The following is a 25,104-nucleotide window of genomic DNA, read 5'->3' on the forward strand; positions in this document are numbered from 1 at the left end:
CTCTTAATGTGCTAGTGACCCCTGCTTTTTATTGGGGGGATATTGCATCGTCTGCCAAGTCTTTTGCTTTCGTAGTGAGTGATTTTCGTGTGCAGGTTCGGTACTAGTCCCTCTAGGATTTTCCAGGTGTATATAATCATGTATCTCTCCCGCCTGCATTCCAGGGAATACATGCGCAACATTTCAACCCATGCTGAGGATTGATCCACAGACTCTTGGTGTGTGTGAAGCAAATGCGGTACCAACCAAGCCATGGGAAATCTTTTCGAGGTAAAAATGATAAAACTTGGACGAGCTGGGAAATAATAAGAAGAGATCTGGAATTAGCATTTATAATGGGTTCAGATAAATTTATTTAAAACTTTACTAACTAAAATTTAATTTTGTTGACCAGTTAATGATCTATACAGTGTTTGTAGTTTTAAGAATATGATAGTAAAGGCGTTAATGATATGAACAACCATGAACACTGCCTTTGACTGTTGGTGTTACTACCTGACATATTTTGTAAAGAAGCCCCCTCAAGGGAAGCTCCTTGAGGTCAGTGAGGGGCTCTTGATCCAGGGAATTGAACGTTGATCCTTGGATTGAACTGGATTACCTCCCATTTTCCCAAGAATGGAAGACAATCCTTCATAAGCATCTTATCCCTTCCTGGTGATCGTAGAGTCATCCGTCCTGCTGGTGGCGGTGACAGTGTAGGAGGGCGGCATTCGTATCATGTTTACCTTCGAGAAAACCCGAGGATCATCCGAGAGGCGCCAGGAGAAGCGGTGCATCAGTGTCGTCATGAAGGAGAACAACTCCAGGCGAGCCAGAGACTCTCCCAGACACACACGCTTACCTGTTGATGTACAAGTATTGCCTCATCAAGGGCAGTGCCTTGATTGCTAGTGAGGATCTCTTGTTTCAAGAAACAAAAGCCACCTTTTCCTTATAGCAAACATTACCAGCACAACCCAGGCACTGCATGATCCCCTACAAGTTTAGCACTTCCCCATGAGAATAATAGTCCTCTTACAGGATTATTTCTTCCTCATAAATTTAGTACTAAATCTCATTATTGTTTGTTATTTACTTGGACTTTTGTGTGTTCTAGTATGTAATTTACACAATAATAGTTTTTATTTTATTAAAACATTGGCCATCTCCCACCCAGGCAGGGTGGCCCGGAAAAGAAAAATTTTATTATCATTCACTCCATCACTGTCTTGCCAGAGGCACACTTACACTACTGTTATAAATCTTCAGCATTAACACCCGTCCTTCCATATCCAGGACTCAAGTCTGGCCTCCCGATTTCCCTGAATCCCTTCATAAGTGATACTTTGCTCACACTCCAACAGCTCATCAAGTCCTAAAAACCACATGCTTCCATTCACTCCTATCTAACATGTTCATGCATGCTTACTGGAAGTCCAAGCCCCTCACACAAATCCTCTTTTACCCCCTCCTTCCAAACTTTCCTAGGCTGACCCCTATCCCACCTTCCCTCCACTACAAATTTATACACTCTTGAAGTCATTCTATTTTGTTCCATCCTCTCTACATGTCTGAAACACCTCAACAACCCCCTCCTCAGCCCTCTGGATAATAGTTTTGGTAATCCCGCACCACCTCCTATTTCCAAACTACAAATTCTCTTCATTATATTCACACCACACATTGCCCTCAGACATGACATCTCCACTGCCTCCAGCCTTTCTATTGCAACATTCACCACCCATGCTTCATTCCTAGATAAGAGTGTTGGTATAACTATACTCTCACATATTTCCCTCTTTGCTTCCATGGACAAAGTTCTTTGTCTCCACAGACTCCAAAGTGCACCACTCACCTTTTTCCCCTCATCAGCTCTGTGAGTCACATTTTTCATGGACCCATCTGCTGACACGTCCACTCCTAAATATCTGAATACATACATTCACCTCCTCCATCACCCTACTCTTTCCTATATTCACTTTTATTTATCTTTTACATACCCCACCAAACTCATCCACCAACCTCTGCAACTTCTCTTCAGAATCACCCAAAAGCACAGTGTCATCAGCAAAGAGCAACTGTGACAACTCCCACTTTATGTGTGATTCTTTATCTTTTAACTCCACGCCTCTTGCCAAGACCCTAGCATTCACTTCTCTTACAACCCCATCTATAAATATATTGAACAACCATGGTGGCATCAAACATCCTTGTCTAAGGCCTACTTTTACTGGGAAATAATCTCCCTCTCTTCTACATGCTCTAACCTGAACCTCACCATCCTCGTAAAAACTCTTCAATGCTTTCAGTAGCCCACCAACTATTCCATACATCTGCAACATCTGCCACATTGCCCCCCTATCCACTGTGTCATACACCTTTTCCAAATCCATAAATGCCACAAAAACCTCTTTACCCTTATCTGTATACTGTTCACCTATATGTTTCACTGTAAACACTTGGTCTACACACTCCCTACCTTTCCTTAAGCCTCCTTGTTCATCTGCTATTCTACTCTGTCTTACTCTTAATTCTTTCAATAATAACTCTACCATACACTTTACCAGGTATACTCAACAGATTTATTCCCCTATAATTTTTCCATTCTCTTTTGTCCCCTTTGTCTTTATACAAAGGAACTATGCATGCTCTCTGCCAATCCCTATGTACCTTACCCTCTTCCATACATTTATTAAATAAAAGCACCAACCACTCCAAAACTATATCCCCTCCTGCTTTTAACATTTCTATCTTTATCCCCTCCCAGCTGCCTTACTCCCTTTCATTTTACCTACTGCCTCACAAACTTCCCCCACACTCACAACTTGCTCTTCCTCGCTCCTACAAGATGTTATTCCTCTTTGCCTTGTACACGAAATCACAGCTTCCCTATCCCTATAATAATAATATCTTAATTTCTACAAGTACTTGTACAAGGTGTACATACCATAGCTGACATTTCCTATAGAGCATTTCCCATAAATTAGGTCAGTTTTGTCCCAAGATGCGACCCACACCAGTCCACTAACAACACCCAGGTACCTGTTTTACTGATCGGTGAACAGGGGCAACCGGTGTCAGGAAACACTCCCAATGTTTCCGCCCAGCCAGGAAATGAACCCGGACCTTCAGCATGTGAAGCGAGAGCTTTTGTACCTGTATAAACTTAATGTCTAACAAGCTCTTTCTCACGACTTTACTACTACTACTAATAATAATAATGCTTTCTATGAGCATACAGATGATGTACATGGGAAGAAACATGAGCGAAACAGTAGGCACCAAACATGTAATGCCTTTTGGCCAAGTCACTAGAAACTGATTGGCAAAACATTGGTCTCAGAATTACTCACCAAAACCAAAAGGTAGGAAAGAGTCAGGCTTGAGGACCTTGCCCTCAGGAGTGAGGAAGTGCTGAGGGTAGAACCTGTCGGGATATTTCCAGTACTTGGGATCCCTGTGTGCTGCTGAGAGGTTCAATATCACGCCCGTCCCTGTACCGGGGAAAAGAGACAACCTGTTACTATGACTTAAATTAGAATTTGAAGTTGATATAGTGCTTATCAGCAGTAAACAACTTCGTATTAAACAAAATAGCAAACTTAAAACTCTTCCAGTGTTCAGGAAAAGTGTTGGCAAGGGGACCTAGGTAGTGGAGGGGTGCGGGTAGGAGGGACCTAGGTAGTGGAGGGGTGTGGGTAGGAGGGACCTAGGGAGTGGAGGGGTGCAGGTAGGAGGGACCTTGGTAGTGGAGGGGTGCGGGTAGGAGGGACATAGGTAGTGGAGGGGTGTGGGTAGGGGGGACATGGGTAGTGGAGGGGTGTGGGTAGGAGGAACCTTGGTAGTGGAGGGATGCGGTTAGGAGGAACCTAGGGAGTGGAGGGGTGCAGGTAGGAGGGACCTTGGTAGTGGAGGGGTGCTGGTAGGAGGAACATGGGTAGTGGAGGGGTGCAGGTTGGAGGGACATTGGTAGTGGACGGGTGCGGGTAGGAGGGACCTTGGTATTGGAGAGGTGCAGGTAGGAAGGGCCTTGATTTCTAATGCCAATAACAAAATCCCCCCAACAAACAGAATACAAGCTCGTTCATATTTGCTAATATACAGGGCCTTAAACCATCCACCAACAACAAAATACCTTTTATCAGTGGACTTCTAGAGGAGTCTAATGTAATGTTTGCAGGCCTCACAGAGACTCACACAAAAGATCACTTTGACAGTGAAATATGGATAAGTGGTTACAACCTTTTTAGATGCGACAGAATGAACAGGCAACAAGGGGGGGTTGGCCTGTATGTCAAAGAGTCCCTCATCTGAACGGAGTTGCTGAACACCATAAATGAGGTAGCTGAAGTTCTATCAATAAAGATCGAGAACCAAAACCTAGTCATTGTGGTTGTATATAAGCCACCAGATGCAACCTCACAACAGTTCAAGGAACAGCTACTGAAAATTGATTACTGTCTGGAAAACCTTCCAGCTCCATCCCCAAACATCTTACTGCTGGGTGATTTCAACCTAAGGCATACAAAATGGAAGAATGTAGCAAATAATGTTATAGCTGAAACAATCCCCGGAGGTAGCGCAGATGAAAGGTCACACACACATGAGCTAAGTCTGCGAAAAACACACCTTAAGCCAGCAGATAGTGGAGCCAACAAGACTAGAAAACACACTTGACCTTATCTTCACAAATAATGAGGACCTGATAAGAGACATAAGAATACCAAAAACAACTAATTCCGATCACAACCTAATCGAAGTCCAGACATACATGCATAGGGGTCCTGATCAGCAGAATGCATGTACCTGTGAAGGTGTCTTCACAAAATACAACTTCAACAACAAGAACATCAACTGGGACCAGTTAAACCATGTCCTAAACGAAACATGTTGGGAAGATATCTTAAATGACATGGATCCAAACCAGTGCCTTGAAAGGATCAACTTCCTGGCAGCTGAAGCATGTTCTAGGCATATTCCCCTAAGAAAGAAGAAGAGCAGGAGTAAACTGGAGAGAGATGCTCCCTCTACAGAAGACGATAAGAGTCACTGAGCTCCTCAGGAGTGCTAGAATATCTGATACACGAAAGGAGGCGCTGACCAGGGAAGTGGAAACTGAACATTAAAATGGTATAAAATACCGACAGGTTGTTACCTAACGAAGTGGAAACTATCGAACCTAAGTTAAATGACTCTTACAGGAACCAGGAGAGACAGGAGGAGCTTAACGCTATTAGTGAAATTGAAAGAAATTCAAAATATTTCTTTTCATATGCCAAAAACAAGGCAAATATCACATCTAGTATCGGGCCCTTACTCAGACAGGATGGGACTTACACAGATGACAACAAGGGAATGAGTGAAATATTGAAATCCCAGTACGACTGTGTTTAGTGAACCACTAATCGGTCTGAGGATCGACGACCCAAATGATTTCTTCATGAATGAGTCTCAAAACTCCATAAATGTATGCCAGATTTCCGACATTACCCTAACTCCGATAGATTTCGAAAAAGCCATTGACAACATGCCCATGCACTCAGCCCCAGGCCCAGACTCGTGGAACTCTGTTTTCATTAAGAACTGCAAGAAACCCCTCTTGCGTGCCCTAAGTACACTATGGAAGAGGAGCTTGGACATGGGTGAAATTCCACAGTCACTTAAAACAACGGATATAGCCCCGCTCCATAAAGGTGGCAGCAAAGCATTAGCTAAGAACTATAGACCAATAGCTCTGACGTCCCACACCATAAAAATCTTTGAAAGAGTGCTAAGAAGCAGGATTGCAAATCACCTGGATTCCCAAAATCTGCACAATCCAGGGCAACATGGGTTCAGGGAAGGTCGCTCCTGCCTCTCACAACTACTGGATCACTATGATATGGCCTTGGATGCGCTGAAAGAAAATCAGAATGCAGATGTAATATACACAGACTTTGCAAAAGCATTTGACAAATGCGATCATGGCGTAATAGCGCACAAAATACGTGCTAAAGGAATAACTGGGAAAGTGGGGAGATGGATCTTCAACTTCCTAACAAATCGAAGACAAAGAGTAGTGGTCAACAGAGTTAAATCGGAGGCTGCCATAGTGAAGAGCTCTGTTCCACAAGGCACAGTACTCGCCCCCATCTTATTCCTTATCCTCATATCAGACATAGACAGAGATATACATCACAGCACCGTATCATCCTTTGCGGATGATACTAGGATCTGCATGAGGCTGTCATCTGCTGAGGACTCGGTTAACCTCCAAGAAGATATAAACAAAGTTTTCCAGTGGGCAACGGTAAACAATATGATGTTCAATGAGGACAAATTCCAACTACTCTGTTATGGAAAACTGGAGGAGATAATAACTAGAACAGAGTATACTACTGACTCCGGCCATACAATAGAGCGGAAAAATAATGTAAGGGACCTGGGAATAGTAATGTCTGAGGATCTCACTTTCAAGGATCACAACAGTGCCACGATCGCACGTGCAAAGAAAATGATAGGATGGACAATGAGAACGTTCAAAACGAGAGATGCCAAGCCAATGATGATCCTTTTCAAATCATTTGTTCTCTCTAGGCTGGAATACTGCTGTACATCTCCATTCAAAGCAGGTGAAATCGCAGATCTAGAGAGTGTACAGAGATCCTTTACTGCACGTACAAGTTCTGTCAAATTCAAATTCAAATTCAAAGTTTATTCTCTATAAGGATTACAATGCTGGGAATGCTTGGAAGCACTTGACGTGTACTTGTTGGAACGCAGGAGGGAGAGATATCATAATCTACACTTGGAAAATCTTGAAAGGAATGGTCCCAAATCTGCACACAGAAATCACTCCCTACGAAAGTAAAAGACTGGGCAGGCGATCCAAAATGCCCCCAATAAAAAGTAGGGGCGCCATTGGTGCACTAAGAGAAAACACCATAAGTGTCAAGGGCCCAAGACTGTTCAACAGCCTCCCATCAAGCATTAGGGGAATTGCCAATAAACCCCTGGCTGCCTTCAAGAGAGAGCTGGACAGATACCTAAAGTCAGTGCCGGATCAGCCGGGCTGTGGCTCGTACGTTGGGCTGCGTGCGGCCAGCAGTAACAGCCTAGTTGATCAGGCCCTGATCCATCGGGAGGCCTGGTCATGGACCGGGCCGCGGGGGCGTTGATCCCCGGAATAACCTCCAGGTAATCCAGGGTCTAGGAAGGTAACTTTAGGTTCCCACACAACAAGAACATATACAATGCAGAGTTCTAGGCATTAAAATATGAATATTTCAGAGACTATTGTTACTACACACACAGCGAAGAGACGGGACCAGGAGTTGTGAGTCGATCCCTGTAATCACAAATAGGTGAGTGCATGGTGTACCCAGAGGTGTAGAGGGACTAATGCCAAATGTGGCTAGAGCATGGAAAAGGTACAGAAGGCAAAGAACTCAGGAAAAAAAGGATCAGAGTCGAAAGTGCCAGAAACTAGTATGCATGGATAAGAAAGACTCAACGGTAATTTGAGAATAACGTATCATTGAAAGCCAAATCCGACCCAAAGTTGTTATATAACCACATTAGGAGGAAAACAATAGTCAGGGACCAGGTAATCAGGCTGAAGAAGGAAGGTCGGGAGCTCACAAGGAATGACCAGGAAGTATGTAAGAGGTATTCTCAGAGGACAGAAAGGCTTCCAGCAAACCAAAGTCAAAGAGGCAGAGTGCACCAGCGAGCATTAGACACAGTACACACAACAAGGGAGGAGTGGAAGAAGTTGCTGTTAGCAGAGGCAGTGTGCCACCAGCAACAAGTATCAACACATGCAACTGTCGGAGGTATAGAAGAGAGCAAATGTAATCCCAATTTTTAAGAAAGGAGACAGACAGGCAGCATTAAACAACAGACCAGTGTCATTGGCATGTAGAGTATGTAAAGTTATGGAGAAGATTATCAGAAGAGTAGTGGAGCACCTAGAAAGAAATGGATTCATATATAACAATTGCACGGAATGGAAAACCCTGTGTCAGAAGGTTTTCGACACAGTACGGAACAAGAGACTGGTACAAAAGCTAGAGGAACAGGTAGGAATAACAGGAAAACCACTACAATGGATCGGGGAATATCTGAAGAAATCTGTGCCAGCCTTCGTCGGGTGTGGACGCCTCTTTCTCGCCTGAATATCGGTGATAAATTTCCCCCGTTCTCTCTGGGACACTTGTCCTCATCTATTTTGCCCGCCGGGCACTTTACAGAAGGTGCACCTGTTCATCGGCTTACTTTTAGCCAGCTCCATTTTTCCGTTCTGCGGATAATTGTTTAACGGTCGTCGGTGGGAAGCCGGTTACTGAACTCAGGTAAGTGCGTGAGCGTCCCGCTCTGCCGGGGCTCAGCAAGGGGTCCACTGGATCTAATCAGATACTTTAAGTTACTATCCTTGTTTACAAAGGAACTTTTGTTCATTTTGTTTCATCGCTCAGCTTTGGGCAACAAATCTTCCTCGTGCCATCGAGAAGTCGGGCTCGTTACAGCTTATGCTGTCAGTGGTCCTGATAAACCCAACGAAAAAAATGGAATACCTGAACGGAAGGAAATAACGAGTGACGAGGTGTCAGAGTGGGCATAAGTGACAAGGGATAGTCAGAAGCATCCCCGTTCACAGACTACATGAAATTAATGAGAAGAATACAAGCGGACGTGGGTCAGGAAAAGCTACAAAGGGATCTGGACAGGCTGCAAGGCTGGTCTGTCAAATGGGTCCTGGAATTTAATCCCATGAAGTACAAAGTTATGAAGCTTAGGGAAGGACAAAGCAGCCCACAGACGAAGTACAGGCTCGGGGGTCAAAGGCTGAAAACTTTATTCAAGGAGAAGGATCTTGGGGTGGGTACCATACCGAACATATCACCCGAGGTGCACATTACCAAATAACTGCTACGGCAAATGCGCGTCTGGCTAATCTAAAAATAGCTTTTCAACATCTAAGGAGTCATTCACACTACTGTACACCGTGGACGTCAGACCCATATTGGAGTATGCAGCACCAGTATGGAACCCACACCTGGTCAAACACATCAAGAAATTGGAGAAAGTGCAGAGTTTTGTAGCAAGACTAGTACCGGAGCTAAGGCGTATGTCCTACGAGGAGAAGATAAGGGAACTCAATGTGATGGCACTGGAAGACAGGAGGACTCGGAGGAATATGATAACGTGTAAAATACTGAGAGGAATTGACAAAGTGAACAGGAACAGAAAATTTGAGCGATGAGGAATCGAACAAAGACGAACAACCAGCTGAGTAATGAAGGCAAGAGAGGAACGTACGTACACACACACACATACAAATGTACATACACACACACACATAAAGCACTTTATGACTCCTATGGGTTTAGTGCTGTTCCACATCAATACTAATCATATATTTTACCTTTAGGTATGTGGTACCCCTGGAGTGTGACGTCTCTGGAGGTCTGACGAGGCACTCCTACAGGAAGGATGTTACCAATTCTCTGCACTTCATAGATGGTAGCGGTGGTGTACGGCAGACTGAACACAAACAATCTTTCATTACCTCTTGCTTGTCAATTTAACGGACGGGGGGGGGGGGCTAAGATAGGGTGGCCCGGTGGCTAAAGCTCTCGCTTCACACACGGAGGGCCCGGGTTCGAGTCCCGGCGGGTGGAAACAATTCGACACGTTTCCTTACACCTGTTGTCCTGTTCACCTAGCAGCAAATAGGTACCTGGGTGTTAGTCGACTGGTGTGGGTCGCATCCTGGGGGACAAGATTGAGGACCACAATGGAAATAAGTTAGACAGTCCTCGATGACGCACTGACTTTCTTGGGTTATCCTGGGTGGCTAACCCTCCGGGGTTAAAAATCCCAACGAAATCTTATCTTCTTTGGAAAAGGGTCGGAGAGCTCTTTGATGAAGGGAGTGGAGCTCTCCTTCCCTTTCTGAGATCAATCATGATTATCTACCATTTCCCAGGTGGTGGTGTATGATCCTTATGGTTTTAGTCATACAGGTGAATATAATAATAACAGTTCTGAACAAGCCGGGTTGTCGTGTCAGGCTGTTGGTGACCTTTGAACTAGTAACAAGTATAGCAGTGGGGCCCCAGGACTGCTATACTCTGACTTGCTAATTCACTGGTCGAGAGGGCATCCCACAATGGGTAAGATAAGATTTTCTTCGGATTTTTAACCCCGGAGGGTTAGCCACCCAGGATAACCCAAGAAAGTCAGTGCGTCATCGAGGACTGTCTAACTTATTTCCATTGTGGTCCTTAATCTTGTCCCCCAGGATGCGACCCACACCAGTCGAATAACACCCAGGTACCTATTTGCTGCTAGGTGAACGGGACAACAGGTGTAAGGAAACACGTCGAAATGTTTCCACCCCGCTGGTAATCGAACCCGGGCCCTCTGCGTGTGAAGCGAGAGCTTTAGCCACCAGGGCACCGAGGTGTAATACAAGCAGAATAACATGTAATATACTCGGTGCACGCCACACTTGAGTTACTCTCACAGCCTGGCAGGGCAGGTATGATCGTGGTAATCTTGAAGCTGTGCACCGATTTTTAAATTCAACATTATTTTACCCAAAATTATATATCTGTAGAAATAACATGTTCCTAGCGAGGGAGGGGGGGTCGAGGCTTGATACTGGTGAGAGGGTCTTAATTCACTTAAATGGGGTTACCTCCTTCCTTCTCTCTTTAATCAAAGCTGATTACTTCCCATTTCCCAGGTGATGAATGACCCAAACGGGTTTAGCACATCTCCATGAATAACATAATATTACCTGGTTACTTCAAATTACACTGCTTTCTGTATTTATTTCTACAGTCTTCAGATTATGTCTATGTGAACTGATAAAGCCACTGGATGGCGAAACGTTTTCATGTAAAGATACCCTGATGTCTAATTCTTAGTAATGTTACCTGTCCATATGCTCGAAAGTGGGTAGGTTGTCACGTCCCACCACTTGGTCGAGTTCCTCCTGCACGCGACGCTGAACTTCGGGGTTGCACGCCATCAGGTAGATGGCCCAGGACATGGTCGTTGAAGTGGTCTCACTCCCGGCCATAAACAGCTCCAGAATGTTGGCCTTCAAGTGTGGCACTGAGGGACGAGACAGTAATAATATTTTTTCTACAAGTACATGATACAACTTATACAGACCATAGCTGACATCAATGACATATTATACAGAAAGCCCCTGGTCATGTATAATGGGTAACGTATATTAATCTTGTTCTTAAGGATGCAACCCACATCAGTCGACTAACACCCAGGTACCTAATTACTGCTAGGTGAACAGGGACAACAGACGTCTTAAGGAAACACGCCAACATGTGTTCTACATCACACAGCTGCTACACTGCTTCACCAACACAACTTTGCTTCTGGTACACTTGAAGTATTTCCTAGGCAAGCTAATTGATATAAGTGTTATAAAAATGTATTTGACTTGTGTGGTGTACTGGCGACCGCTGTCAACTCTGTTTTCAACTCAGGGCTTTCAACCAGTTCAACCCGTCACTACACTTTCTCCTATTACCACTACACCGTACACTATGGTATCACTAGGTTATCCATTATGGTATCACTACCCAGAATTAGGTACCTGGGTGTTAGTGGACTGTGTGGGTCACATCCTGGGTGTTAGTGGACTGGTGTGGGTCACATCCTGGGTGTTAGTGGACTGGTGTGGGTCACTTCCTGGGTGTTAGTGGACTGGTGTGAGTCACATCCTGGGGAACAAAATTAACCTAATTTGTTCTAAATGTTCTGCATAACAAGGGACTTTCTATATAGTATTATTGTAGACAGCCTGTATTGTCTGCACAGACAGACATGCTGTCTGCCAGCTTAGTTCATATTTCGCGCCACTCAGGTGCTGCCCTCTGGGCCTGTCCAAGTCTGTGGGAAGCTGGTCCCACACTCGCTCACTATCCGCATGGCTTCGAGTGGCCTTGGGCACTCGGATACACAGCACTGGCAATGAATTCACACGAAAAACAGCAGAAAACACAGCAGAGGGAGTGAGTACATAGTGGTGGAGTGTGGTGGTAGGCTGGTGAGGTGTGAGTAGGGCGAGCGTGGGTGAGGCAAGGAAACGGCCACTTCCTCTCCCTCCTCTCCCACCCACAAACACAGGGAGACACACTGGATACAGAAATCACCACAAAACTCACCTCTGGCTTGCTGAAACAGCTGTGCTGAGCTGAACAACAACAGCAACATACAAGTGACGCTGAACACGTGACTTGAGAAACAGCGTGGGACGCTGTAGCGTGGGGTCACTGGGACGCCACTTACAATTCTCGAAGAAATTCGGCAAATTTCGGCTAGATCCTGCTTGTACCTGTGTCTGGATGCTCAAACGTGCAGACACGACATCAGGATAACTCGTTGAGAGACGGATGCTTCTTGTATAGGGTGATAAAGTTAAGATGACTTCATACCTCTTCCTTCCTCTCTCCGGGCAAACAACTGCTGAGACCACCACTTCCCACCAATGTTTATAACGAAATTATTTTGTACGATGAAAGTGGGTGTGTGAAGTTTCCCATGTGTCCAGTGGTCTTGAGCCAGACCTGAGTAGCACCATTGTGTTAGTCACCCAGTGTGACCAGCATGTTTGACAGCTGATATCAGTCAGCCCCTGAGCGTATGAGGCCCCTTGTGCAAAAAGCTCTTATGCTCGTCGCTCGTGATGTTCTGCAGAATCGTACCTGCTACATTTCCCATCGAGATTTGTTTCACTTCACCTCCAGACCTTCAGAGTGCAGTTATATGTAGAGAAACAAGTCTGGGGATGCTTAGACTAACCTGTGCTATAACTCCAACTGCCGAGAGAATGACACTCGTCAAGCCGCAGTTAACCCTGTCAGCAGGCACTGTGTCAGCCTCGTGTCTCAAGCTTCAGTGAGCAGCCTGCACGAAGATGATGTCACTTTGACTGCTAGCTCGCTCACTGCAGTCTGGTGTATGATGTTACGACTCCCAGATGTTTCGCCCAGTCGTCTCTGCCACGACTCGCTCCATAACTCGCTCCACGCTCGCTGGCAGTGACAACCCAGCGACAGTACCAGTCGAGAAGTGTCCTCCTGAGTCGCTTGCCAGAAGTCCTGCCCAGTTGCCGAGTTTTGTCGACGCCTCACTCGAGGGCACCAGCATGTCGTGCCCCAGGTTGAGTGAAACCTGCAGCGACTCCTACGATGACTGCTTCACCATTCTAGAGGAGACCGCAACCTGTTATGTCACAGCTCAGCCGCAGCGATGTCTCCTGTGTTGCAGTATCTGTCCAGACACAGGAAGGCGTGCAGTGATGCCCTTCGATGCTCACTGCCTATGACCACGATATTTAGCACACCCCACATGTTTTTTTCTTCCCTCCCTGCAGGAAGTTTTTTTTTCCATGTCCATATGTATATATGTGTTCTTTATTTTGTGTTCTGTGCCCTGTTCCTACGAGAGAGAGACCGAGTTTTTTTTACCACCAGTATTGTCGCGTCGGGACGACGCGCGGTAGGTGGCCAAGCATATGTAGACAGCCTGTACTGTCTGCACAGACAGTCATGCTGTCTGCCAACTTAGTTCATATTTCGCGCCACTCAGGTGCTGCCCTCTGGACCTGTCCAAGTTTGTGGGAAGCTGGTCCCACACTCGCTCACCCTCACACAGCGGCCTAGCAGGAAGACACAAGGCCTAGTAGCTCTCTCCTCTCGTGGGATGGCCTTCCCGGGCCATGGGCACAACACACAAGCCTGTGTACCCACCAGTACATTGCAAATAAAGAAACTTCCGAAGATGTATCATTTACTCCCCGCTACCAGCATTACCAATTAATCGTGGTTCACATTGTCATTGATGTCAGCTATGGTCTGTATACCTTGTACATGTACTTGTAGAAATAAAGATTATTATTATTATTATTATTATTATTATTATTATTATTATTATTATTATTAAGAGACTCTTTCCAATGTACAATAATTGAAACTATGTACATTATATATTGCACACGAAGGCTGTTAGACCAATAGTTTTCTTCTCCAATAGATCAGTTGACGAGTGGAATGCATTAAGGGTGGAATTAGTAACTGTTGTGACCAAGGCAAATCTAAAACTAAAATATATGATGACTAGATATTAAAGATCGGACCACCAGCATAACTCTGTTACTGTTTATTATGCAGCCCAGACCCATGGTGTGGACGCTAGTCAAAAGGATTACAGAGATACCTAATGGGTCCAGGGACTGGGTCCCAAAGTTTTGACAGGTGAACAAGTTACTGTAATAACACTCACGAGTCAGCGGCGTCTCTCTGCCCTCCCGTTGAGCTTCCTTCATCTCCAGCTGGTAAGCACCCAGGTAACTGCTGAGGTCATCAGCACCACCTGTCTCCTTCTTGTGCTGTGCCGTCTCCTCCTATAAAGATGAGGGTACTCTAATTAACAGATGCAGGGTAGTAGTTACTATCCCCCCTGGGCCCCGTAGCTTGGCTAACAAAGCTCTCGCTACACACGCTGAGGGTCCGAGTTCGATTCCACGCAGGGGTGGAAAAATTTCGACGCGTTTCCTTATACCAGTTGTCCTGTTCACCAAGTAAGTAGGTACCTGGGTGTTAGTCGACTGGTGTGGGTGGCATCCTGGGGGAAACATTTAAGGACCATAGTGGAAATAAGACTGACAGTCCCTCGATGACACACTGACTTTTTGGGTTATCTTGGATGGCTAACCCTCCGGGGTTAAAAATCCAAACAAAATCTTATCTCTTCTTGTGCTGTATGGCCCACACGGGTACAGTGCATAGTATAAATCACAGAGATTAGATTAGATTTTGTCTCCGAAGTGACTAGTTAACTGCCCACCACAATATTCATCCTGTGAACAACACAAGATGCATAAAAACCCTAAAAACTAGATCCCAAAAGAATTAGCAAGAGAACATCTGTATTTAGGTTTACAGTTGACTTAATATTGTATGTTATTCTCATTAATAAGATATATCTTGACACGTCACAGAGCGAACACCTCAGATCGTCACTGATTCTCAGACTCAAATTATTGTTCCGGATACTGAGTCAATACTTAAGATTTTGGAAGAATTCTTAATTCCGGAGAGTTAGCCACCCAAGATAACCCAGGGTAGGGAGTCTTAGCCACCCAAGATAACCCAGGGTAGGGAGTCTTAGCCACCCAAGATAACCCAGGGTAGGGAGTCTTAGCCACCCAAGATAACCCAGGGTAGGGAGTCTTAGCCACCCAAGATAACCCAGGGTAGGGAGTCTTAGCCACCCAAGATAACCCAGGGTAGGGAGTCTTAGCCACCCAAGATAACCCAGGGTAGGGAGTCTTAGCCACACAAGATAACCCAGGGTAGGGAGTCTTAGCCACCCAAGATAACCCAGGGTAGGGAGTGTTAGCCACACAGGATAACCCAGGGTAGGGAGTCTTAGCCACCCAAGATAACCCAGGGTAGGGAGTCTTAGCCACCCAAGATAACCCAGGGTAGGGAGTCTTAGCCACCCAAGATAACCCAGGGTAGGGAGTCTTAGCCACCCAAGATAACCCAGGGTAGGGAGTCTTAGCCACCCAAGATAACCCAGGGTAGGGAGTCTTAGCCACCCAAGATAACCCAGGGTAGGGAGTCTTAGCCACCCAAGATAACCCAGGGTAGGGAGTCTTAGCCACCCAAGATAACCCAGGGTAGGGAGTGTTAGCCACACAGGATAACCCAGGGTAGGGAGTCTTAGCCACCCAAGACAACCCAGGGTAGGGAGTCTTAGCCACCCAAGATAACCCAGGGTAGGGAGTCTTAGCCACCCAAGATAACCCAGGGTAGGGAGTCTTAGCCACCCAAGATAACCCAGGGTAGGGAGTCTTAGCCACCCAAGATAACCCAGGGTAGGGAGTGTTAGCCACCCAAGATAACCCAGGGTAGGGAGTGTTAGCCACACAGGATAACCCAGGATAGGGAGTGTTAGCCACCCAGGATAACCCAGGGTAGGGAGTGTTAGCCACCCAGGATAACCCAGGGTAGGGAGTCTTAGCCACACAGGATAACCCAGGATAGGGAGTGTTAGCCACCCAGGATAACCCAGGGTAGGGAGTCTTAGCCACACAGGATAACCCAGGATAGGGAGTGTTAGCCACCCAGGATAACCCAGGGTAGGGAGTCTTAGCCACACAGGATAACCCAGGGCAGGGAGTCTTAGCCACACAGGATAACCCAGGGTAGGGAGTGTTAGCCACACAGGATAACCCAGGGTAGGAAGTGTTAGCCACAAAGGATAACCCAGGGAAGGAAGTGTTAGCCACCCAGGATAACCCAGGGTAGGAAGTGTTAGACGCCCAGGATAACTCAGGGTAGGGTGTGTTAGCCACCCAGGATAACCCAGGGTAGAGAGTGTTAGCCACACAGGATAACCCAGGGTAGGGAGTGTTAGCCACACAGGATAACCCAGGGTAGGGAGTGTTAGCCACCCAGGATAACCCAGGTTAGGAAGTGTTAGCCACACAGGATAACCCAGGGTAGGAAGGGTTAGCCACCCAGGATAATCCAGGGTAGGGAGTGTTAGCAACCCAGGATAACCCAGGGAAGGGTGTGTTAGCCACCCAGGATAATCCAGGGTAGGGAGTGTTAGCCACCCAGGATAACCCAGGGTAGGGAGTGTTAGCCACCCAGGATAATATAGGGTAGGGAGTGTTAGCCACCCAGGATAATCCAGGGTAGGGAGTGTTAGCCACCCAGGATAATCCAGGGTAGGGAGTGTTAGCCACCTAGGATAACCCAGGGTAGGGTGTGTTAGCCACCTAGGATAACCCAGGGTAGGGAGTGTTAGCCACCTAGGATAACCCAGGGTAGGGAGTGTTAGCCACCTAGGATAACCCAGGGTAGGGAGTCTTAGCCACACAGGATAACCCAGGGTAGGAAGTGTTAGCCACACAGGATAACCCAGGGTAGGAAGTGTTAGCCACACAGGATAACCCAGGGTAGGAAGTGTTAGCCACCCAGGATAACCCAGGGTAGGAAGTGTTAGACGCCCAGGATAACCGAGGGTAAGGTGTGTTAGCCACCCAGGATAACCCAGGGTAGGGAGTGTTAGCCACACAGGATAACCAAGGGTAGGGAGTGTTAGCCACACAGGATAACCCAGGGTAGGGAGTGTTAGCCACACAGGATAACCCAGGGTAGGAAGGGTTAGCCACCCAGGATAACCCAGGGTAGGGAGTGTTAGCCACACAGAATAACCCAGGATAGGGAGTGTTAGCCACACAGGATAACCCAGGGTAGGAAGTATTAGCCACCCAGGATAACCCAGGGTAGGAAGTGTTAGCCACACAGGATAACCCAGGGTAGGAAGTGTTAGCCACCCAGGATAACCCAGGGTAGGAAGTGTTAGACGCCCAGGATAACCCAGGGTAGGGTGTGTTAGCCACCCAGGATAACCCAGGGTAGGAAGTGTTAGCCACACAGGATAACCCAGGGTAGGAAGTGTTAGCCACCCAGGATAACCCAGGGTAGGGAGTGTTAGCCACCCAGGATAACCCAGGGTAGGAAGTGTTAGCCACACAGGATAACCCAGGGTAGGAAGGGTTAGCCACCCAGGATAACCCAGGGTAGGGAGTGTTAGCCACACAGGATAACCCAGGGTAGGAAGTGTTAGCCACACAGGATAACCCAGGGTAGGAAGTGTTAGCCACCCAGGATAACCCAGGGTAGGAAGTGTTAGACGCCCAGGATAACCCAGGGTAGGGTGTGTTGGCCCGGTGGTCTGGTGGCTAAAGCTCCCGCTTCACACACGGAGGGCCCGGGTTCGATTCCCGGCGGGTGGAAATTCCGACACGTTTCCTTACACCTGTTGTCCTGTTCACCTAGCAGCAAATAGGTACCTGGGTGTTAGTCGACTGGTGTGGGTCGCATCCTGGGGGACAAGATTAAGGATAACCCAATAGGAAATAAGTTAGACAGTCCTCGATGACGCACTGACTTTCAGGGTTATCCTGGGTGGCTAACCCTCCGGGGTTAAAAATCCGAACGAAATCTTATCTTATCTTATCTTATATTAACCCAGGGTAGGAAGTGTTAGCCACCCAGGATAACCCAGGGTAGGGAGTGCTAGACACCCAGGATAACCCAGGGTAGGAAGTGTTAGCCACCCAGGATAACCCAGGGTAGGGAGTGTTAGCCACCCAGGATAACCCAGGGTAGGAAGTGTTAGCCACACAGGATAACCCAGGGTAGGGTGTGTTAGCCACCCAGGATAATCCAGGGTAGGGAGTGTTAGCAACCCAGGATAACCCAGGGAAGGGTGTGTTAGCCACCCAGGATAATCCAGGGTAGGGAGTGTTAGCCACACAGGATAACCCAGGGTAGGGAGTGTTAGCCACCCAGGATAACCCAGGGTAGGGAGTGTTAGCCACCCAGGATAATCCAGGGTAGGGAGTGTTAGCCACCCAGGATAATCCAGGGTAGGGAGTGTTAGCCACCTAGGATAACCCAGGGTAGGGTGTGTTAGCCACCCAGGATAACCCAGGGTAGGGAGTGTTAGCCACCCAGGATAATCCAGGGTAGGGAGTGTTAGCCACCCAGGATAATCCAGGGTAGGGAGTGTTAGCCACCTAGGATAACCCAGGGTAGGGTGTGTTAGCCACCCAGGATAACCCAGGGTAGGGTGTGTTAGCCACCCAGGATAACCCAGGGTAGGGAGTGTTAGCCACCCAGGATAACCCAGGGTAGGGAGTGTTAGCCACCCAGGATAACCCAGGGTAGGGTGTGTTAGCCACCCAGGATAACCCAGGGTAGGGAGTGTTAGCCACCTAGGATAACCCAGGGTAGGGTGTGTTAGCCACCTAGGATAACCCAGGGTAGGGTGTGTTAGCCACCCAGGATAACCCAGGGTAGGGAGTGTTAGCCACCCAGGATAACCCAGGGTAGGGTGTGTTAGCCACCCAGGATAACCCAGGGTAGGGAGTGTTAGCCACCTAGGATAACCCAGGGTAGGGTGTGTTAGCCACCTAGGATAACCCAGGGTAGGGTGTGTTAGCCACCCAGGATAACCCAGGGTAGGGTGTGTTAGCCACCCAGGATAACCCAGGGTAGGGAGTGTTAGCCACCCAGGATAACCCAGGGTAGGGAGTGTTAGCCACCCAGGATAACCCAGGATAGGGAGTGTTAGCCACCCAGGGTAGGGTGTGTTAGCCACCCAGGATAACCCAGGGTAGGGAGTGTTAGCCACCCAGGATAACCCAGGGTAGGGAGTGTTAGCCACCCAGGATAACCCAGGGTAGGGAGTGTTAGCCACCTAGGATAACCCAGGGTAGGGTGTGTTAGCCACCTAGGATAACCCAGGGTAGGGTGTGTTAGCCACCCAGGATAACCCAGGGTAGGGTGTGTTAGCCACCCAGGATAACCCAGGGTAGGGAGTGTTAGCCACCCAGGATAACCCAGGGTAGGAAGTGTTAGCCACCCAGGGTAGGGAGTGTTAGCCACCCAGGATAACCCAGGGTAGGGTGTGTTAGCCACCCAGGATAACCCAGGGTAGGAAGTGTTAGCCACCCAGGATAACCCAGGGTAGGAAGTGTTAGCCACACAGGATAACCCAGGGTAGGAAGTGTTAGACGCCCAGGATAACCCAGGGTAGGGTGTGTTAGCCACCCAGGATAACCCAGGGTAGGAAGTGTTAGCCACCCAGGATAACCCAGGGTAGGAAGTGTTAGCCACCCAGGATAACCCAGGGTAGGAAGTGTTAGCCACCCAGGATAACCCAGGGTAGGAAGTGTTAGCCACCCAGGATAACCCAGGGTAGGGAGTGTTAGCCACCCAGGATAACCCAGGGTAGGGAGTGTTAGCCACCCAGGATAACCCAGGGTAGGAAGTGTTAGCCACCCAGGATAACCCAGGGTAGGAAGTGTTAGCCACCCAGGATAACCCAGGGTAGGAAGTGTTAGCCACCCAGGATAACCCAGGGTAGGGAGTGTTAGCCACCCAGGATAACCCAGGGTAGGAAGTGTTAGCCACACAGGATAACCCAGGGTAGGAAGTGTTAGCCACCCAGGATATCCCAGGGTAGGAAGTGTTAGCCACCCAGGATAACCCAGGGTAGGGTGTGTTAGCCACCCAGGATAACCCAGGGTAGGGAGTGTTAGCCACACAGGATAACCCAGGGTAGGGTGTGTTAGCCACCCAGGATAACCCAGGGTAGGAAGTGTTAGCCACACAGGATAACCCAGGGTAGGGTGTGTTAGCCACCCAGGATAACCCAGGGTAGGAAGTGTTAGCCACACAGGATAACCCAGGGTAGGAAGTGTTAGCCCCCCAGGATAACCCAGGGTAGGAAGTGTTAGCCACCCAGGATAACCCAGGGTAGGAAGTGTTAGCCACACAGGATAACCCAGGGTAGGAAGTGTTAGCCCCCCAGGATATCCCAGGGTAGGAAGTGTTAGCCACCCAGGATAATCCAGGGTAGGGAGTGTTAGCCACCCAGGATAATCCAGGGTAGGGAGTGTTAGCCACCTAGGATAACCCAGGGTAGGGAGTGTTAGCCACCCAGGATAACCCAGGGTAGGGAGTGTTAGCCACCCAGGATAATTCAGGGTAGGGAGTGTTAGCCACCCAGGATAATCCAGGGTAGGGAGTGTTAGCCACCTAGGATAACCCAGGGTAGGGTGTGTTAGCCACCTAGGATAACCCAGGGTAGGGTGTGTTAGCCACCCAGGATAACCCAGGGTAGGGAGTGTTAGCCACCCAGGATAACCCAGGGTAGGGAGTGTTAGGCACCCAGGATAACCCAGGGTAGGGTGTGTTAGCCACCCAGGATAACCCAGGGTAGGGAGTGTTAGCCACCTAGGATAACCCAGGGTAGGGTGTGTTAGCCACCTAGGATAACCCAGGGTAGGGTGTGTTAGCCACCCAGGATAACCCAGGGTAGGGAGTGTTAGCCACCCAGGATAACCCAGGGTAGGGTGTGTTAGCCACCCAGGATAACCCAGGGTAGGGAGTGTTAGCCACCTAGGATAACCCAGGGTAGGGTGTGTTAGCCACCTAGGATAACCCAGGGTAGGGTGTGTTAGCCACCCAGGATAACCCAGGGTAGGGTGTGTTAGCCACCCAGGATAACCCAGGGTAGGGAGTGTTAGCCACCCAGGATAACCCAGGGTAGGGAGTGTTAGCCACCCAGGATAACCCAGGATAGGGAGTGTTAGCCACCCAGGGTAGGGTGTGTTAGCCACCCAGGATAACCCAGGGTAGGGAGTGTTAGCCACCCAGGATAACCCAGGGTAGGGAGTGTTAGCCACCCAGGGTAGGGAGTGTTAGCCACCTAGGATAACCCAGGGTAGGGTGTGTTAGCCACCTAGGATAACCCAGGGTAGGGTGTGTTAGCCACCCAGGATAACCCAGGGTAGGGTGTGTTAGCCACCCAGGATAACCCAGGGTAGGGAGTGTTAGCCACCCAGGATAACCCAGGGTAGGAAGTGTTAGCCACCCAGGGTAGGGAGTGTTAGCCACCCAGGATAACCCAGGGTAGGGTGTGTTAGCCACCCAGGATAACCCAGGGTAGGAAGTGTTAGCCACCCAGGATAACCCAGGGTAGGAAGTGTTAGCCACACAGGATAACCCAGGGTAGGAAGTGTTAGACGCCCAGGATAACCCAGGGTAGGGTGTGTTAGCCACCCAGGATAACCCAGGGTAGGAAGTGTTAGCCACCCAGGATAACCCAGGGTAGGAAGTGTTAGCCACCCAGGATAACCTGGGGTAGGAAGTGTTAGCCACCCAGGATAACCCAGGGTAGGAAGTGTTAGCCACCCAGGATAACCCAGGGTAGGGAGTGTTAGCCACCCAGGATAACCCAGGGTAGGGAGTGTTAGCCACCCAGGATAACCCAGGGTAGGAAGTGTTAGCCACCCAGGATAACCCAGGGTAGGAAGTGTTAGCCACCCAGGATAACCCAGGGTAGGAAGTGTTAGCCACCCAGGATAACCCAGGGTAGGGAGTGTTAGCCACCCAGGATAACCCAGGGTAGGAAGTGTTAGCCACACAGGATAACCCAGGGTAGGAAGTGTTAGCCACCCAGGATATCCCAGGGTAGGGAGTGTTAGCCACCCAGGATAACCCAGGGTAGGAAGTGTTAGCCACCCAGGATAACCCAGGGTAGGGAGTGTTAGCCACCCAGGATAACCCAGGGTAGGGAGTGTTAGCCACCCAGGATAACCCAGGGTAGGAAGTGTTAGCCACCCAGGATAACCCAGGGTAGGAAGTGTTAGCCACCCAGGATAACCCAGGGTAGGGAGTGTTAGCCACCCAGGATAACCCAGGATAACCCAGGATAGGGTGTGTTAGCCACCCAGGATAACCCAGGATAACCCAGGTTAACCCAGGATAACCCAGGATAACCCAAGAAAGTGTGTCAAAAACTTGTCTTTTTTTCCATCTTTTCCCCCAGGATGCCACCCACACCAGGCGACTAACACCCAGGTACCTACTTTCTAGGTGAACAGTGACGGCAGGTGTAAGGAAACACCCAATGCTTCCACCCGTGCCGGGGACTGAACCAAGGACACTCAGTGTGTGCGGCGAGAACGTTGCCTCTCAGGCCTTCTTGATAATAAGAAATTTAGTGTGGGCTGCAAATTACAAATTGTCTTTCAGTACGACGAGTGTTGTAGGCTCGGTCCTCCGTATGTTACTTCAGGTATCATCTGTAACCAACCAGGCTGTTAGTGATAGCAGTGTGTTTAGCATAGATAAAGATGTATTTGCTACAAAGACCCTTGAAGAGCTCTCCCTTTAAATGGGCAATGAGTTCTTGATCCAAGGAATTGAAATTACTTTTTTATTTATTGTTGGATTAATGGTGATTACCTGCCATTCTTCATTTGCTGTTTGACGACCCCTGTGGGTTAAGTGCTTCCCCGCCATTCACAAATTTACCACTAAAACACTGAGACAGAACTTTCACAACAGCACAGCGATAACCCTTAAGGGTTTAGCTCTTCGTTATTCCTATAACAATGAATATTAACAAACACAAGTTCTCTCTGGTTGAGATGATGAACAAACAAACAATTTAACTTGTATAAAGTGAAGTAGAGGATATAATTAACATTGAAGTAATTAACATGTGTAAACTGTTCTGTAGAAAACTTCTCGGTTATATAGAGCAGTTAGTGCAACCTTAATATTAACTTATAATTACTAGACTGAAATCAACATCAGAGTAAACAATACTCCACTGAGTTTGTTCGTTCCTCCAGTATAATTACTAGACTGAAATCAACATCAGAGTAAACAATACTCCACCGAGTTTGTTCGTTCCTCCAGTATAATTACTAGACTGAAATCAACATCAGAGTAAACAATACTCCACTGAGTTTGTTCGTTCCTCCAGTATAATTACTAGACTGAAATCAACATCAGAGTAAACAATACTCCACCGAGTTTGTTCATTCCTCCAGTATAATTACTAGACTGAAATCAACATCAGAGTAAACAATACTCCACCGAGTTTGTTCATTCCTCCAGTAAGAAAGAACAGATCCCTTGTGTGTTTTATTATTAGCTGATCAGTTTTCAAAAACAATTTTTTTGTGTGTGTTTACATTCCCTCCGAATTCTGAGATTTAGCAGTAATGATCTGTGCGCACCAGGTCTGCCTTTGCTGTTAATTACTTTCATCTTTGTAAATATATATTCTCCCTCAGAATCCGTAGAGTGCATGAATACAGTTCAATTGATCAATTTTATCTTTTATTATACTATGATTTGTTCGTTTAATTCGTAATATATTACGATACTATCCATTACGTAAACCACCATCCGTTAATATAACATTCATTCCAATGTTGTCCATTCAACTAAATATATCTCATAACCATTTCTGTGATTAGTTTCAAGTTATCTATGTCTTTGCTATTGTATAGAATTAGCCCAGAGCCACCTTCCTGTTCAGCCTGTAGAGTATGGTATGTTGAGACGACATACGTAACATGAACAAGCTGTCAGTATAGCTACTGAATTCCCTATACATATGCTTGTGTAGTATATTGTAGATCATATCATCCATGTATACACTTAGGCTCCCTGCTCAGCTAGGCCCAGTGGCTAGCATGTGTGACGTCACGTGATGCCACATGTGAGTGTCGGGCACTCTGCCTCTCCCTCAGTTCACTGATAGACCTACAGGTGGTTACAGGCAGGCTGTGCCACTCCCCTCACACACTCTGCTAATATAAGTGTTACAACCCAACAAGTGTGTTTATCTCTAACCATTATATCTCCACGGAACCCTCCCAACACATACATACATACACACACACACACACACACGTGTACATATACTTTACCTCAATAAAAGCTAATAGATCCTTCATACATCTTTCAATGTCCTTGATCACCTTTAAATTTGGGAAGACTTTGTGAATCCAGGGAAACCTGAAAGACCATTACATATGTATTAGTAGAATATCCTCAAACATAGGTTTTATATATATATATATATATATATATATATATATATATATATATATATATATATATATATATATATATATATATATATATATATATATATGCAATAAGATCACAGTAAACAGGTGATTTTAAAAATATGCAAAACAACCACCGTGAAAGAGGGACTGATTACCTCAAACTCCTCCTCTCCTTACCCATTTCTACTTTGTATTGGACTGATGAAGCCACTGTGTGGCGAAACGTTTCTTCAGTAAAGATTCCCATGTGTTGCACAAGTGACTCAATTCTTCAACTTGTCGGTTTTCAAAACCTTTCACCACAAATTTCAATAATGAATATTGAAATTAAACTATGGGAATATAACATTGAGATGTTGAGTGGTTTATAGTACGAGAATGTTACAGTTGGGTCTAACACAGTATTGTTTTGGGTAGGAATTTATGCTACAAAGTAGGATTAATAATGTATGAACATTGGGCATTAAGATTTGGGAAATTTTGGGGTAAAGTTAAATATTAAATACTGAGTATTAAGTTTAGGGTGAGTAAGTGGTTTTTAAAAAGGCCTGGTCACAGACCGGGCCGCGGGGGCGTTGACCCCCGGAACTCTCTCCAGGTAAACTCCAGGTGTTCAGACCGGGTTACTTCAGTATATA

At 47.1% G+C, this 25,104-nt stretch overlaps 1 protein-coding gene across 1 annotated transcript in view; it reads right to left on the bottom strand.

Moving 5' to 3' along the window:
* Positions 1 to 316: 316 nt before the first annotated feature.
* The window catches only part of LOC128697090 (cytochrome P450 2J6-like), a 55,074-nt gene continuing 30,286 nt past the window's right edge, over positions 317 to 25,104 (bottom strand). The window contains exons 7-12 of the mRNA XM_070095269.1: positions 24,323 to 24,410; positions 14,284 to 14,404; positions 10,908 to 11,088; positions 9,389 to 9,507; positions 3,336 to 3,476; positions 317 to 844 (exon numbers count right to left, since the gene is read on the bottom strand). Coding sequence (XP_069951370.1) covers positions 645 to 844; positions 3,336 to 3,476; positions 9,389 to 9,507; positions 10,908 to 11,088; positions 14,284 to 14,404; positions 24,323 to 24,410 — 850 coding nt within the window. The 3' untranslated portion in view covers positions 317 to 644. The remainder of the gene's footprint in view (positions 845 to 3,335; positions 3,477 to 9,388; positions 9,508 to 10,907; positions 11,089 to 14,283; positions 14,405 to 24,322; positions 24,411 to 25,104) is intronic.

This window comes from Cherax quadricarinatus, chromosome 49 (genome assembly GCF_038502225.1).
Source record: "Cherax quadricarinatus isolate ZL_2023a chromosome 49, ASM3850222v1, whole genome shotgun sequence".
Lineage (NCBI taxonomy): Eukaryota > Metazoa > Arthropoda > Malacostraca > Decapoda > Parastacidae > Cherax > Cherax quadricarinatus.